The sequence below is a fragment of the Syngnathus scovelli genome, chromosome 18 (assembly GCF_024217435.2).
Source record: "Syngnathus scovelli strain Florida chromosome 18, RoL_Ssco_1.2, whole genome shotgun sequence".
In the NCBI taxonomy this organism is placed as follows: domain Eukaryota; kingdom Metazoa; phylum Chordata; class Actinopteri; order Syngnathiformes; family Syngnathidae; genus Syngnathus; species Syngnathus scovelli.
Window position 1 is genome coordinate 9647643 of NC_090864.1, and position 17237 is coordinate 9664879.

The 17237-nt window shown below is 40.2% G+C and overlaps 1 protein-coding gene across 2 annotated transcripts; it reads left to right on the forward strand.

The window, feature by feature from the left end:
- The first annotated feature begins 856 nt into the window (after positions 1-856).
- reck (reversion-inducing-cysteine-rich protein with kazal motifs) lies at positions 857-17219 on the forward strand. 2 transcript variants are annotated; one of them, XM_049749508.2, is made up of 21 exons: positions 858-1053; positions 6495-6553; positions 7551-7625; positions 7956-7992; positions 8130-8215; positions 8291-8338; positions 8448-8481; positions 8614-8811; positions 9131-9395; positions 9918-10091; positions 10271-10483; positions 10671-10807; positions 11032-11175; positions 11310-11498; positions 12071-12193; positions 13147-13318; positions 13909-14098; positions 14312-14522; positions 14640-14713; positions 14859-15014; positions 15081-17219. In XM_049749508.2, exons 1-21 carry the CDS (start codon positions 981-983, stop codon positions 15294-15296), a joined length of 2874 nt encoding a protein of 957 aa, XP_049605465.1. In that variant the 5' UTR covers positions 858-980; the 3' UTR covers positions 15297-17219. The 2 variants fall into 2 exon arrangements, with proteins under 2 accessions (XP_049605466.1, XP_049605465.1); XM_049749509.2 differs by lacking the exon at positions 12071-12193 and having other exon boundaries at positions 857-1053.
- The last annotated feature ends 18 nt before the right edge of the window (positions 17220-17237 follow it).

Genomic DNA, 17237 nt, shown 5'->3' on the forward strand with positions numbered 1-17237 from the left:
GACTCTCTCTTCAACCGTTTTTATTTTTTTCCTCCCTTGATTGTCTAGTTTGAGAGATGGTGACACGGACATGGTCTTTGCTAATTTGAATCAATATATCCATTTGAAATCAATCAGCCCCACACAAATTTATGACATCTCACTCTTTTGTGGGCCCCTCACTAGTCATGTTTGCTGACATGATGTAGTCTCCTCACATGGAGCCAATGTGCTGACTCCAGCCCTTGACATCCTCCTTATGCTGACCTTTGACCCTTTACAAAAGGAGGCGTTTCATTGGACACAGATTTCCCTGCTGCGAAATTCTCCGTGCAACAAAAAGCCCCTCGGCTCAGCCGACACGGGTTTTAAGGGGGACAATGAAGCGACACACTTGGAAAGCCATTGCCCCCCCCCCCCACCCTACCAAACTTTCCCTGTCAAATATTGTGTTCCATTCATTCCACGATCATGTAATTGCGATTTCCTGAAGGTTTATTTGCTCAGATTAGAGCATTAGATTTGTGACTAATTTAAAAAAAGACTGCAACTAACAATTACTTTAGTGATTGATGACTCATGCATTTCAATCCTACTTTATTTTAAGTGCTAACGGAAATATTGCATCTTCAAATTGTCAAAAAATATTAAATATATTCCTGTATTGCATAATACTGTTTTTATATTATTTTTGAAAACCTGCTAGAGAAAAAACAAGGGCAGATTTTTGTTGTTTTGTTTATTTATTTATATATTTACTAAGTTTAACTTTAATTGGGTGAATTATTATATTAATATGTCTTCATGTGTGAAAAATGGGGTGGCCCAAACTGATTCCACCCTTCTGCGCATGTCATTGAGGGAGAGAGGAGAGGGGAGGGGTGGGGGGCATTGACTGAGAAGGAGAGTGAGCGAAGAGAAAGAGAGCTTCATGGACCATGTCACAGTTTCAGTCTTCTCCATATCTTCTCGTCCACGATGCACTTTAGGATTGCAATAAGATGCGTGTGTGTTTGCAGATAATCGGCTTCCTCTTCGCCGCAAACTTTTACCTCCAGCCGCTCCAAGCTCAGGGTGAGTCTTGGTTTTAAAATGTTCTCTATGACTTCTCCTCAAGACGACCAAAGTCAGTTGTCAAGTTATTCCCATTCTCCGCCTATTTCCTGACATTCATTAGAGGGGGGAAAAAGATATTTACAGCTCGAGTGTTAACTTCTTTTTCCAAAGTTTGTTGTTGTGGATTTAGTGACAGCTGACATCCCGTTGGCCCGATCGGTATGTCCTCTGTTAACTATTTGCAATCCAATTTATTCTCTGAGTATGAATTATTGTGACTGAATTGCATATTTTATTTAATAGAATAGCAGATTTCCTGCTATAAAGTTATCAGTATGTTTTAAGTACTTCTCGGGAGACTTGTGTTTGAATAACGGAACCGTTTAAATAGCTGATGCTGGATTATGGCGCGACATTGGAAGAATTCACGTAATTTTTTCAGTTTTACCTCCAAAATTTGGCGTTAAATGTCATTTTAAGAATTGCAAACAATCCTACCCTGCACATAAAGTACGCAGTTTTGATTCTAAACAGAATAATCGCTCATTATCTATAGTGCAACACTAAAATACAGTAGCATAATAGGCGCAAGTGTTCATAAAAAAATAGTCAGATTTTATTCCTAAAAAGTTGTTTTTTAATATAATTGGAAATTTTAACATCATACACAGATTGAATATCAACACTCTGTGTAAAATATAAATAAAATCTGGCAATATTTTTACTCAAACAGTTCTAAATGATTAAATGCACATTTTTCTCCTAGGTCCAAGGGGTCAAAGGCTTAGTATATAACATTATGCACAGTTTGTACATATAATTCAGTGATTTTTATGCACGAGTGGCACTCATAGCACATTTTGGGATTCACATGACTGAATAATTGCATTATGTCGACAAGTGAAGCAAGTGAAATAAACCTTCATAACTATTTTGTGAATAAAAAAGAGAATTAAATTCTGCAACTGTTCATTCCAAAAACTTCCTATTGTAATTTATTCTGATATCAACAAAAAAAAAATGTTCTTGACTATTATTCTGTCCTTTTAAGTTAATTAGGTTAATTCTCTGGTACTTGTCAAGACAGACAAACACTGAGATGTGTATTGGGGATTTAAATTGAACCTAATTCATTGCAATGGCTGGGTCAGCCATGGTCTGACATTGTTTCTTGTTATCACATTTGGAACCATTTTGGAAGGTGAGCTCCTAAACACCTTTTTGTGTTGCCAGTCTATTTAAATACGGGTCCAAATTGCATGCTTACATTTTAAGGGTCTCATCTACATTATTACAACATGTAGGTCTTTGAAGTGCAAGTCCACATGGGTTAAGGATGTGGATTTGCTCTGGCTATTACTTTGAATTTTTTTTTCATTCACACATCTGCCCCAAACATGAAAGTAACACAGCTCTCAGATCCTCATTTGGGGTGCACATTGTCTACGATATAGAAAGGCCTGAAAATAGGAACAGAAGATCTCGAAAAGGTACAGCTAACATCACCATATGTGATCAACAATATCGCCCGCCAGTCTTCCTCATTTTACGTCAGAATTCCTGGCATTTTTGTCTCGATCGTATTTGGTGAAACGTCTACTCCGTCATGTCTTTCATGTTGTGATTTTGTTGTGGAGGCAAGCCGTGATAGAATGCATCTGGAACCAATTTGACTCCTCAAAGCAGAAGGGGTGGAGAAGGAGGTGGAAAAAAAGGGGGGGGAAGGAGAGTTGTGAACGGCTGCTCTTTTTCTTTCCGTGTCCACTGTAATCAAGAATGGGCTCCTATCCCGCAAACAAAATTATACTTTTTGGAACATTAGATTAAAGTGGACTTCAGCTTCTTGGCCGTCTTTCACGATAGTGATTGTTGAATTGAGTATGAAATGTTGTTTTTGCGCAACAGGGTGACCTAGTGGTTAGCACGTCTGCTTCCCAGGCGAGAGGTTCCAATCTCTGCTCGTGCCCCTCCTGTGACGAGTTTGCATGTTCTCTCTGTTGCTTTTGTGTGAATTGTTGATTGTTTATTCCAACCTAATGCCGAGAAGCCGTCCTGAAAATAGACGGATGTTGTTTTTGTCTGACATTGCCCAGTGAAAGTTAAATATATGGTATTTTATATATACTACAGGAACATGTAGACCGAGAGGGAATTATTTACAAAAATGCAATATTTGTTGTGTTTGCATGTGTGAGGGAATTTTGAATTCCATCTTAACTGAGAATCACCGTTTTGTTTTTAATTCGGGCTGGTCATTAAAAGGGCAACTTCTGTTTGGACCATGAAAATGGGAAATTGTCTTCGGGTTGCCACTGTTGGCTTTGAATGAGTAATTATTGAACAAAGGAAATGCCCATCTGTGCAAATGCAATAATAATACTATCAATATTAAATTAGATTTATGGAGGAGAGAATAAACATTCACATTTGGCTTGTCTTGATTATGACGGAGAAAAATACTACTTTGGAACGCTGACAAGTGTTGGAAGTATCTTCTGCTTATTTCCTGTCAACCTTCTGTTTTCATATGATATTATCTCAGCATCTTCAAACAGCTGCTATCATCAAAAACAGATTTTTTTTTTTTTTATTTCTATTGATCTTTAACTGTTGACAGCTGGTACGGACTCGATTAGTTGTTACGAGGTCCAGATCCAATAGAACCACTGGCGACACCGGATGTAAAATTCAGTTCTTATTTTTATTTTAAAACGTCAACACTGACACTTGGTATGGTCAATTTCAAGCTCCATGTTTGCAATACTGATGTAATCCTGTGGTCAGAGGATGACTCTTATTCATGTTGGTGTGATATGTGGCACATCAATCTTGACACTGGATGCCTGTCGTTACAATAAACACAAAACTTGATTCCATTCCATGCTCTTCTCAGCTCTTCTTTTCCCAAACCTGCTAATACACCTTGCTCGAAATAATCAATTGATGCTCTTCTGATGAGAATATGTGAAGAAATTAGCAGATGCTTAAAGACATAAAACATCTATTTCAACTTCCAAACTCTGTCGACCAGATAATACCCAGCTCCTTATGGCCATTGATAATTAATCAATTCACAGGAAGTGACCTTGGACCCCATCCATTAAAATCTCTCCCCCCCTCCCCGAGAGTCTGCTGCGGCTCTTAGGAATGCAGGAAACTGAATGTTAGGATAGCTTCTCTGGTGCTGCTGGCGGGATTGTGTGAAACGTGTATGTTTGTGGGAATGGGTTAATTAGTTTAGGAACTACCCTGAGAACAAGCAGAGCAAACAAAAACATTGATGCGTTCCGAAGGAAATTGAAATTGCTGCTCAGCGTTTTTTTTTTTTTTTAATGACTCCAACAAGAAAATCATTGTGTGAAAATTGGCTGGATTTATGACTCGTCGTCAATTCAAGTTACTAGAAGATCCATAATGTGACTCCCATGGTGATATTGAAACTCATGGTTAATTTACAGCTTGTTTTCCCTTGTGAGTGAAATCTTTTTGTCATTGTTGTTTTGAGCCCATCACCCCCCACCCCATGCCGATTTGTTTTTCACTCACCCCTAAATATACACACTCAGATAACCCACGGTGAGCGAGTGATTTGGATAAACCCCACAGTTGGACCACATGTTTCCCCTGCGGAGATGTCAGAGCTCATGCTGGTATCATTTTTAATCTGTGATTAAGATGTTAGGTAGGTATTAAAACATCTGACGACGGGTCGGCAAAAATCCTTTTTTTTTTTTTTTTTATGAACAGTGGGATTACAGTGTGAGGTCGGACACAAGAGCTGGCTTTCATTGCGCAATGAATGTAACGTAATGTAAAGTGTGGCTGAAGGGGACGACTTGTTCTTAGCACGCCGAAGCAAAATGGGGCCAGCGCTCATTAGCAGCAAGCGAGAGGCCTCATATTTGACAGAATGGCCTCTATCATCCCGGATAGATGTTATTTGCTATTGTTCGAGCAAGCAGTTATGTCGTCTCAGTTGTGGTATCAAAAATATTTTTTTGTTTCAGAAACATCGCCAATACAATGCAAAAGCCAAGGTCAGTGAAAGAGCAGAAGTTGTTCAGCTCTAAAAAAAAATGTGCTGAGGAACAGAATTTTTTACTGTATCATAAAAGTTTCGCACGACGGAGATGTAACAAATGATACCGTTGAATATTTTCAGAATGAGAGTCTTAAAAAAAAGATACTTTGCAGCAACTTAAAAATATATACCAGGCTATTTCAAACCTTAAATTTGGAATTTTTGTAGTATATAAAATTGTATATAAGTATATATAATATATATATATGGATATAATTAAAAATATATAAAATTTAGGTTAAATCTAAGTGAAAGTATAATTTATTGTAATATAAAGACAAGAGACTATTTTGACGTATGCTTCTTCCGTTCATTCTATTTCCCTTCAAATTCCTTCTTTCCTTTCCTTGATTCCTTCCTTCCTTTCTAACCGACCTTATTGTCTTTCTTTTCCTTCCTTGTACGTATACTCATTTCTTTTGTCCACCCAAGCAGTAACTATATAGTATATCAGTTTAAACTAGAAATTAAAAAAAAAACTTCAGCCGAATAATGCAATCGTTTCACTTTCCCTGATTTGATTCTGAACACTATATCTCCAACTCTACTGACCATATTTTTATTGTCCAACAGCTGCTAGCGTCTTTCAAACCAATCCTTAAAGAGTCCTGTTCGAACGCATTCTGTGCTCTTTCGCTTTAAATCACACAATGTACCCCCAAATCACATACAGTGGTCGTCTGCTCTTCCTTAAAGCATCAAAGACGACCGGACCTGCTGATGGAATCCAGAATCCCCCGTGTCAAGCAGCTGAGGACACACCAACATTAATTCCCCCCCCCTCTTTCTAATACACATAAACCGAGCCACAAGTGTGCTTATCCAAGACACACTGATAAGTGGCTGCGATTGTTGGTCATTTTAAATGAGAATGTTGGAGCTTATAGATGATTGTGATTGGACCTGGGAAATAAAACACTTTATTCCCTGTGATCAACTTTGGAGATGGCGAGGAAAGTTTCACCTGTAACTGCACAAGAGCAGCTAAACGTCCAACATCACTACTACGTTAAAAGTGTTTGGCCGCATGGAGCAGGCTGGAGAAGTTTGCCAAGACATTTACTGGAACCCTAGGCCGTGCTGTGGTTTGGACCTCACTTGCCATAAAACACACCCTTTCTTGCTTGTGTGTGTTTGTTTATGGATGACAACAGGCGATACGGTAAAAACAAGCCGTCAAGTATAACAGCAAACAATAATAATCAGAGTATTTCATGCAAATAAATTTAGGTCCGATTAATCGATGGAATAATCAATACAATAATCATAATTTTTTAAATTTGAGCCTTGATGAAAAAGTCAAGGAAACCAAGCACCTGACTGTAAGCTCCAGTTATGCTGTCCAAATATTCAGATTGTAAATATGTGTGTTTTGCAGATCCTTCCTGTTGCCACCATGCTGCTGAGTTCTCCCCTTGTAAAGAAGCTTGTGATCAGGTATGAATTTACACACACACACACACACACACACACTAATCCATTCCTCAGTCCGTCTGTTGGCCCATGAAAAGAGGCTTTTGAACAGGAAGGGGTGGTGAGTTGTTGTTTTTTTTGAGTGTGTGTGTGTTTTTACGCTTTGAAGTCCAGCGTAAAAGTTCTCGCTCACCCTGCTTCAATTAGGAGCAGGTGACACAATGTCCCATTCTGAATCCACCACCGTGGCCTCCTTAACAAAACAGGACATGATGAAATGAAGCTTTTTTTTTTTTTTTTTTTCTTCCAACAACCAGCAAACAGGGCCAAGTCTAATTCAAGCTCTTGAAGTGGAAGCGTTGAGGAGGGGATGCATGTTTTAGGAAACGGCACAAAAGGGAAAAGAAATAGATGAGGATCAAAAAGATGGAGGATGAAGGACGATGGACTTTATACAAGTGGAGTCACCTCGCGATGTTTGGATGAGTTGGAGTGGCGGGATTTTTGTGCTAGGCATCAGACTTGATTGTTTTGGACTGAAATAAAAACCTTCTGATGCTAGCCTTTGATGCCATGTTGCATTATCATCCCTACATTTTTTTTTTCCCTTAGACACGCACTGTGGGCTGAGATTGGCTCTACCGAATTCAACTAATTTAGCTTTTTTTGCTCCAAAGAGTCAGACATACTTTGTTATATTTTCAACACATGATTATCACATTGCCATCCTCCAGGTTTATTTTCCTCCCATTTATTTCTAGCACCACAGGCAGTGTTTGTTTTTCATGTCGTTTCTAATAACTACTTTTCTTGGAAAGGAACTAACTTAAGCCCAATATGATGCGCATGTGTGAAACTTACATCATTCTTGGCAGAGCTTGCGTTCTTCCAGCGTATATGTCGCATAACACCTAAAATGGTGATGTGTGCCGTTGTGAATTTGGATACTAAAAGTAAATCTGAGCCGTAGTTCAATAAAATTTGAATGAAGAGTATTTTTGTGACTCTTCTTTTCCCGCAGCTCGCCACGATAAAGAGTGAGTCTCGTTTGAAGCATCTTCTGCAGAGGTTGCCAAGTTACTGTCCCGAGTCAATGGTAAGTAAAACCAATTGATTTTTGGGATGAAAGACATGTTCACTGCAGAAATAAAACTAATCAGGTAAGCAGAGCTGCAGTATTAGCGCAAATTAGTTTACGTTTAGCATTTAACCAGAACGTGATTGATGACGGTGGACAGGAAGGGTGGTAATGGAGGATATGACTCAAGGATAAAGAATGATTCTTAAGTCTGTTTATACAAGGACTCATGGCCCCGTTGTACGACGACATGTCATAACACATCAGACGTCCTTCAACATCTTAAAGCTGTATTTCACACTGGTAAAACATTACAACATTAATATTTCTTATTTGTATTTTCTGTAGAATGAGCTCTGGGTTTGCATCAACTCTACACTTCCAGGTAAGATATTTTTTTTTTAATTAAATGTATTTTTAATTTTAATAGAGTGTGAGCACTTTTATAATGCTAACTGCTTCTCATTAAAATGAGAAAATATTTCATCTTTAGAAACGGTTTGATTTTTTTTTTTTTTTTAGGAGTATCGAGGAAGTCAGACAGCTGGGTCGGGCTGGGTTGCTGTGAGCTCGCTATCTCATCTGAGTGCCGCAGGGAATGCAGACAGGTATGTAGGATTGTAAATAAATCGTGTCTAAACTTTATTTTGCAGATATAATGTCATCCTGTTTTCTCTTTACAGGCATCATCCAAAAATGACCTAACTAAAGTATGCAAAAAAGTCACAGAGGTTAGGGAAATCTATAATCCAGCTAGTTGTTTTCTTAACTTCCTCAGAATTTTTTTTTAATCTATATAACTGTCAATGCACTTTCTTAACAAAATTTTTCATATTGCAGAATCCTCTACACAGCTGTATCACCAAAAATGAAAGTAAGTTACCAACTACTAACAAAAGACCACATTATTAATTATACATAACATTCACCATTGAAACATAATCACATCCTTATTAAGTACTTTCTTATGACTGTTATAAAAAGATGTTTGCCTGTGGTCTTCTAGTGGGCTCCACATGCTGCAGCTATGCGGGGCGTCACACCACATGTAGGGAATACTGTCAAGCCATCTTCAGGACGGACTCAACCCCCACCGTGTCTCAAATCAATGCCGTCAAAGAGTACTGTCAAAGCCACAGTGCTCAGCTGCTCGGCTGCGTCAGCAATTTCACCAAGTCCTACCCCATTCGAAGCCCTATAGACAGTAAGTCAACACTATCTGACTTCATCTAGTCAAGTCAAGTCTAGTCAAGTGACTTGACGTGACCTCATCTAAAAAAGATTTGTTGTATGTTCCCTATGAAAAAATAAATAAATCGTGAAATACCCAAAAGTCAATTATCTGGTCTGGTACCTGGAGGAGGTCCAAGTATATTTCAAGTGGGGCAATGCCCCAACAGTCCATTGCGTAACTCCACAAGTGACTTCACCCTAATGGAATTTCCGCCTTATTGTGTAATTTCAAAATACATTATGAAATAGATATGACCCGATTATTTCATCTTCAATCCCCTCACCTCCAGGTCTGTACTGCTGCGACCGAGCAGAGGCTCCCCACTGCCAAGTGGCTTGCCGGCGGATCCTCCGTACCTTGAGCACAGAGCATGAGATCATGGAGGGCTTGATTGACGAGTGCGGTTCCCAGCCTCTCCCCCAAGATCCCATGTGGCAGTGCTTTCTGGGAAGTGCCCATCCCCCATCCCCGACTGAAAAAGAAGTCCCACATCCTGCCAAAATGGACTGTGCCAAACTGCACTGCTGCTCCAAAGCCAACACCTCACTTTGCAGGTACCGCCACAAACGATATTCCTTGAATTGTAACCAAAGTACATTTCAAACAAGTGGACAAGAAACTCTTTGGCCAGGAAAACAAATATATTATTTGTCATTTAAGTGTCGATTTGTTGCAGTATATCATCCAAAACCCTGTTGTGCATTCTTCCCCATTTGGTTCTTTGCTCTGCTTGGTCTTGTGCTTCGCTTAATGTTTACCAGACTCCGTCGCATGATTCCAACAGTAGTAACGGCAGCCAGTTAATGGCTAACAAACAAACAAGCCGTTTGTGCTTGGGTGGGCAAGGCTATCGCCTAAAGGTTTTAAGTTTTTGGTCCAAAAATAGAGACATCGGTATCTCGGTATTGCACGAGGGTGCACGACTGTTACGTCATACAAGCACAGCTTCGGTGGATTTGCCGTCCTTGGTGGAAGGAAAAACAATCAGTCAAGATAATCGGACAACCGATAATCGGAGGTGGTGAACGATAATGTATCATTTGCTTATTTTAATTGACCTCTCTTTGCTCTGACAGGGACATGTGTCAAGAAATTAGCACAAATTGGGGTAGCCAGACATGGCAAGACTTTGACCAGCTGTGTGAGTACAACCCAGGGGAGACGGAGCTAATCAACTGCCTGGCCGACGTCAGAGAGCCCTGCCAGTTAGGCTGCAAGGATCTCTCCTATTGCACCAACTTCAACAATAGGTCAGACTCACAAAAACTCAGCCTAATCTTCATACAAATACACAAAACCCTTGCTGAAGATAAACAAAGCTGGATGGAACACACCCAAACTTTCTAAATCCAAGCGACTTCTGCTTTGAAGCACCAATTAGCTGACTCTGTTGAGACCGGCGGACGCCTCCTATTATCTCTTTCCGCAGGCCGACGGAGCTGTTTCGCAGCTGTAACATGCAGTCAGACCAGGGAGCTATGAATGATATCAAGCTGTGGTCCAATGGAACAATCAAGATGCCTTTTATGAACATTCCCGTGCTAGACATCAGGAAATGTCTGCCGGATATGTGGAAGGCTGTTGCTTGCTCTCTGCAGATCAAACCCTGCCATAGCAAGTCCAGAGGGAGCGTCATATGCAAGTAGGTCTCAGAGATCTTTCTATTCAACCATTCTTACAAAAGAATATTTGATACAACAATTTTCATATTGTGCAAGTGGGACAGTATATCTTCAAATCAGAAGTCTGTTGACTCCACTAAGGAGACACATTTAAGTCTCTGTATTCTTATGTGTTGTTGACGCTTAAATAAGATTGATTGGTTTTAGGTCCGATTGTGTCGAAATCCTGACCCAGTGTGGGGACAGAAAACGTTTCCATGAAGGACAAACCCCTGAGAGGATATGTGAACTTCTGTCGCCCATCGATGACCCTGAACGCTGCATTCCCCTCCGCAGATACCTCAGTGAGTGACAGTTTTACAGTACAGGAGAAAAAGCTATCGAGGGTCGGATTGACTACCGTATTTTCCGCACTATAAGGTGCACCTAAAAACCTCCAATTTTCTCAAAAGCCGACAGTGCGCCTAATAATCAGGTGCGCCTTATAGTGCGGAAAATACGGTATGTCTAGTTCAGCAAACGCGCCATCACCCAAAAGTATATAAATTGTGTTTATTTTCTCCATCAGCCCCGAGTTCTCTTGGAAACAACGTCGTCGAAGAGGTCATCCATCCATGCAACCCTAACCCTTGCCCGAGCAACCACTTATGTCAGGTCAACAGGAAGGGTTGCCTTGATGACCTCAACTGTCAACCATTTCTCTGCGTGCCAGGTAGGACCACATCTGAACAGAGGTATCCAGATCCAAATAGTCTGGTTCTGCACTTGTGGTTAAAGCCAAACTGTGGTTTTCTCAACCTGGATTTTAGATACCTCTGATTCTGAATATAGTTTGTCCGTTTTCAGGATGCAAACTCGGCGAAGCTTCAGACTTTCTAGTGCAGCAGGACGCTCGCTTACAAGTGCCGACTCGCAACGGTCCGGCCGGATGTTATGAGGTCTGCACTTGTGGTACCAGCGGGCGCCTGGAGAACTGCGTGGAGATGCCTTGTGTGGACACTAACAAGGCTTGCATTGTCGGAGGACAGAAGATGAGTGAGTACTGTTGAATAATCGCTCGTGGGGGGGGGGGGGGTTCTCTTTTAAACATCAATGAGTTAATCCGAAGACTTATTACGTCAAATTGCCTGTGGGAGATCATGTCACAAGAAGTGTCTGTATGAAATTTTGGAGACGCTGCTCGAAACCACAAAAAGAACTTCCTCGGTAATTCCAAGCATACTTTTAAGGAGGAATAACCGATACGTTGCTGGGAATTGAGAGAAATTACGGGTAGGGTTTTATTGTGTGCTCTTAAAATAATATACTGTGATCCTCACACTGTCATGGTTTTTAGAGCAGCAGGTCTGCGGCACGTTTGCGGTTCCCGTTTTTTTTCCAATTTAGGTATCGTGTGCCAGCCATTGTCACTTTTATGTCTAATCGTTAACCGGCATGTTCCAACGAGTCACCTTAAAGATCAAATTTCTACGTCACACCATTTGAATCATCCAAGTAAAATTCATTTCTATGGTCATTTTGACTCATTCCATTGTAGCGACGTCATGTACTCTTCAATTGTGTGTTGTGTGATGCGTGTTTGTGTGTGTGGTTTGTGTCTTCGCCAGATCACGGGGTATCTTATAGGCTAGACTGTGACACCTGCTACTGCTTTGCTGGCCACCCCATCTGCTCTGACAGAGAATGTCTCAACATTGAAAGCTCAGATGACGACCGTCTACATTATACTGGTCTGTCTTGCTTGTATGAGAGCTTTTCCGGATTTTTTTTAATCATACACAATGTTCTACATCTCTCTGTCATCATCATTTTTCAGCTGTGGTATACCAGGCCGGAGTTTTATTGGGGCAGCAGAGGTTTAAATATTTATGAGAGCTTCTCTGCGAAGTTTGTTTGTTCACTGCTTCCTCAGGTTTACAACAGATACTCTGATATAAACATCGAGAATATGTTTGGTTCTCCTGTCCAAAGTACTAACTCAAGATTTCCATCAGGTCTTCTTCAAGTTTCTCAGTTCGCTATAGTCTACATAAGGTAGTCTTCATTACAAATTGTCCCTCACTACTTCCAGTACAACAAAAATTACGAGATCATCAAGACAAGAAGGTGAAAATCCAGGTACAGAAGTTAGCTGACGTGGCAGGTTTTTACTTTCTGGATCTGGATTTGACACGGATTTTAGCCCTGCTAAAAAAACAAAATGTTCTCATCTGCAAAACAAATGTGTTTGCCTTCTGTCCATCATCCCGTAGTGGTCAATGGTAATCCCTCATTCTGTAAATACACTTGCATCTGGGAAAACAAACCAAGCTTGGCTTGAAAAGATCTATTCAGACAGCTATGATAACATTTTGCCCATGCATAAATTTAGAATACGGCTAACCTCAACAAACTTTCCTAGACTTATCCATTCTTGCCGCGTGAGATCTAACATATGGATTCTTCAATTTCCAGCCAAAAACGTACACTAGCGGTGGTGCTAATTAAAGTTGGCGATACGATATGTAATGTTTTGGGAATATGGAAAGAAAAAAACAAGACCAGAGCCGACAATCGAAACGTCAAGACCATACGCGCTCACGTACTGTCTAATTGAAATAGATAATCTGATAATAGCATTTCCCCAATCTAGTTAGATCCAGTCAAGGCTAACTGACTTCTTGCCTCGCCTGTCTTTGCTCAGGTCTTCCATGCAACTGTCCAGACCACTTCATCCCAGTGTGCGCTAGCAACGGCCGCACGTATCCAAGTGCCTGTGTGGCTCGCTGTATCGGTTTCACGGACGGTCAATTTGTGTACGGCCAGTGCCGTTTCACGAATCCCTGCGCCAGTAAACCCTGCCAGCGAAACCAGAGGTTGGTACAGCTGGTCTATTCCCAGCTAAAATGCAGCCACTCATAACAGTGACAAATAGATTTAACCTCACAAACCTATTATTACGACATTACCCGCTTATATTTTTTGAATTTCATAAATTCAAATGTCCGCTCAAAGCTGAGGATTTTCACTCGAAGCATCAATGTGGTCTGGAAAACATTCTTCATGAAAATTCACCACCCTCATGCCGGTTTACCACTTTCATTCACACCCCATGATGTCTCTGATCCCTTTCAAAAAAAAAAAAAAAAAAATCCCTAAAGTCTTTTTCCTGGCACACCGATCAAAGGAACATGCATGCAGTCATCACTGCATGATTGAATGGATTTGAAAGTCACAAACATGCACATACGCTGTTAGCATGCACTACTCTAAACAGTTTGACTTTATGAGTGTACACACTAGACACACAAAAACCTTTTTTTGTTTGATCGTAAATTATTTGCTGTTGTCTTTGGTTGCGTAACTTTATTTGCATGTTACGTGAAGCAACCGGCTATTTGTTTGTCTCACTATTTCTCTGCATGAATCCTGGAATTCCTGAAAACGATTCAAACTGTATTCGTAGGTGCATTCCGAAATATCAAGTTTGCCTGAGCGACTTGTCGGACTGCCCGCAGTACGAATGTGTCGGCCGGCAGTTGGCCTGTGACAAGAACAGCGTGGAGCCTGTCTGCGATACGGACGGTGTCATTCATGCCAGTCTGTGTCAGCTACAGCAAGCTGGGAAAACTCTTGCTTATATGGGCCACTGTCAGGTGAGAGAAGAACCACAGACATTTCTCCTCCCAAGAAATACCATCTTTTAAAGACATCTTGAGATTGAGGCCTCAAACTAAACTAATTGAGTCGTCCAGGTCTTGACGGTGCAAAGCAGCCCCAATGAAAACAAAACTGACCATTATTATCTTCGCAAACCCTGTACTCTGTGGTCGTCATACGTAATGTTAATTTGAGGTCTTTGTTTTTAGGACTCCTGCAAGAGCCGGGAACAAGTTTGCGGCCACAACGGCGAGACCTATAATACGGTGTGTGAGGCCTACTCAGACCGGGTGGCTCTGGACTATAAGGGACATTGTCAAGCCGTGGGGGTCTCGTCCGGCACGGCAGCTGAGTCGGCCTGCAGTCTTATTTCCTGTCCACGTCTATCACCTCCGGGCTGCCAGCCTGTCACACCCCCAGGTGAGTCATTCAACTCACTCATCGAACTTTAAAATGGCCGAATGTATATGTGTTTTTATTAACTGCTATAAAAGAAGGATTTTTGTGTGGTGAAGGCATCATGACATCCTTTTTCAGGAGCCTGCTGCCCAATCTGTGCCAGTATGCTGCAGGTCCTCTGGAATAAAGAACAAATGAACACATTCTCTAAGGTTTGGATACAAGCACGGTTCTGTTGCTTTATGATCCTCCGTATCGTACTTTTCCTCCACCTTGTGGAATCTACCAGTACTGCATTTTGGGTAGTTTGTTCGAATATCCCGAGTGTTGTTTGACCTCATACTTTTTTTTTCACAGCTAAATAAGAACCAGCCAGTGTCAGTGCACGACGTCCTTCAAATCCTCCGACTTCACGTGTCCGTCCCACAGTGTGATGTCTTTGGCTACCTCAGTATTTATCACGAGCTTGTGATCCTCATTGCTCCTGTGGATCAGTCTCCGACGCCTCTGCAGGTAACACATAAACGTATTTATTCACCAGTACTGTACAAAATAAAATATCAAATGCATATTTTTCAGATTGAAGCCTGCAGTAAAGAAGCCGAGAAGATCGATTCCCTTATCAACTACGCTAGTCCAACACTCGTCTCCCACGTTCCCCTCTCTGCTCTCGTTGCCTCTGAGACCAAAACATCTTCCGTCAATTCCTCAGGGGAAGCTCGATTTTCGCCTCTGAACCCCGTCCTGTGCTTTTTCTTGAGTCTCTTTATGGCCTTGAGTCCCCAACTGCTGTAAATACTCCCTTCCCTCCTGTTTTAATTTGCCATCTTTGCAGAAGGAAGCCACGGCGGCACCTTCGGACAATCACAGTAATTGACTCGCCAGCGTGTAAAACAATCAAGGTGGAAAAGCTTTTAATTTGAAAAGCTTTGTACATACAGTATTATGAGTGCCTCACTTTATTGGTGTGAATAGGTGAGCTTGTGATTACAATGTCACCTCTCGTGGCATCTTGGTGCCAAAGAATTATGTTGAAATGTGTGGAGGAGATTTGTTAGCTCTGTCTAAGAGAAAAGTAGTGCTTTGACACTGACTTTTTGTGTGTGTATGTTTATGAAGCATCTGGCTTCGAATGATCAGTGTTAAATCCCAGCAGCAAGCTCTTCTCTGACATTAATTTGGTCAGACTTGTATTCGGGTTTATGTAAGCCTTTTTACGTGTGTACTCTTTAATGCTCATACACACGTCAGGATTTTGTTTGATTTTACCAGCAGTGCCAGCAATCAATTAAAACGTGCATTGATTAGTGTTTGAATTAAATCCCTTAGTATATTATAGTATAAATATTTACTACAATTTTTTCTTGTAAATTGGACCATAGTTGCATCACTACAACTTTGCACATTCCTTCGATCATGTAAAGTTTCAGGTTTCAATTATGATGTATTCAGTATTAGATTTCGAATTTTCTTTGGGGCTATGAAGGTTTGCGACATACATGACACTAATGGGTTATGAAATTTAAAAAAAAAGTATGATGTCGTCCTTATGTCCCAGGCAAATCTGATTTGGAATCACAGATGACATCATACAGTCTGATTTCCTGGTGAATTATATTTTCTCTATTTTCTCCTTAAGATTTGAAGGTGGGATCCTTTCTGATGCCCCTCTTTCTTTTTTTCATATAAGGCCAGTCGCTCTTAAGTTTCAAGTATTAAAAGGGAATTCACCTATTTACAGTATAAAGTCGAAGCCATCTAATAACAAGACAATCAGCTTCTTGCTACCTATACTCCTCTTGGGGTAAAGAAGACTTGCACTGTATGCCTTGCATAATAGTGTCTTATGAAGTATTATCACTAATGCAATATCTTTTTTTTTTTTTGTTAAGAAAGTTCTCTATATTTGATAAGTATCTGAAAATGTTTAAAATATCTATCATGTGTGCCGTGTTTTGAAATAAATAGATGTTATTTTTGTGCATGATGATGGTAAGGAAGTGATTTTTAATTTTTTTTTTTGTGTTGTGTTTATTTGTATTATCTAACTACCTGTACAGCACACACGTCCAAGATTTTACCAGTATTACTGTGCGATGCGGATTAGTTCAGGGTTCAAAGGTGAATTAGAGCCACAATTTGTTAAAACAAAATCAAATGTATGCGGATAAAGCTAGGAGAATTTTGTCATATTTTAAAATAAAGTTGTTCACTTATGGGAATAAAACCATAATTGTTTTTAGAATGAATGTAAAATAATTCCCATTTTACAACTTTAATCGTCTAATATTAAGATTTGACACATTATTTTGACTTTAATGTTCAAATATTTCTAATTAATTCTCACAGTTGTATAAATGATTTTTTTTATATATTCCTTCATAACAGGGAAATCTCACCTGACTCCTACACGTATTATTGTATGTATGTATGTATGTATCTGTCTATTATTATTTTTAATGTCGTGTGTTATAACTGAATGTTTTTTGTTTGTTCATGTCAATATTGATTCCTTTAAAAATATAATGTTTGTATATGCATTGATTTCCCTACAGCAAAGGGATGGATCTAAAAGTCTTTCCACATTTGACGTGACTTTTCAAGACTGAAAGACTAAAAATGTTGCAAATAAAATGTGAAGACTGAAATGGATAGAATGTGGCAGAACAGCATGGCTCTGTTTAAAATTGAAAACAAAATAAAGATGAGGAAAATTGATGGATGGTCCGGGTTTGT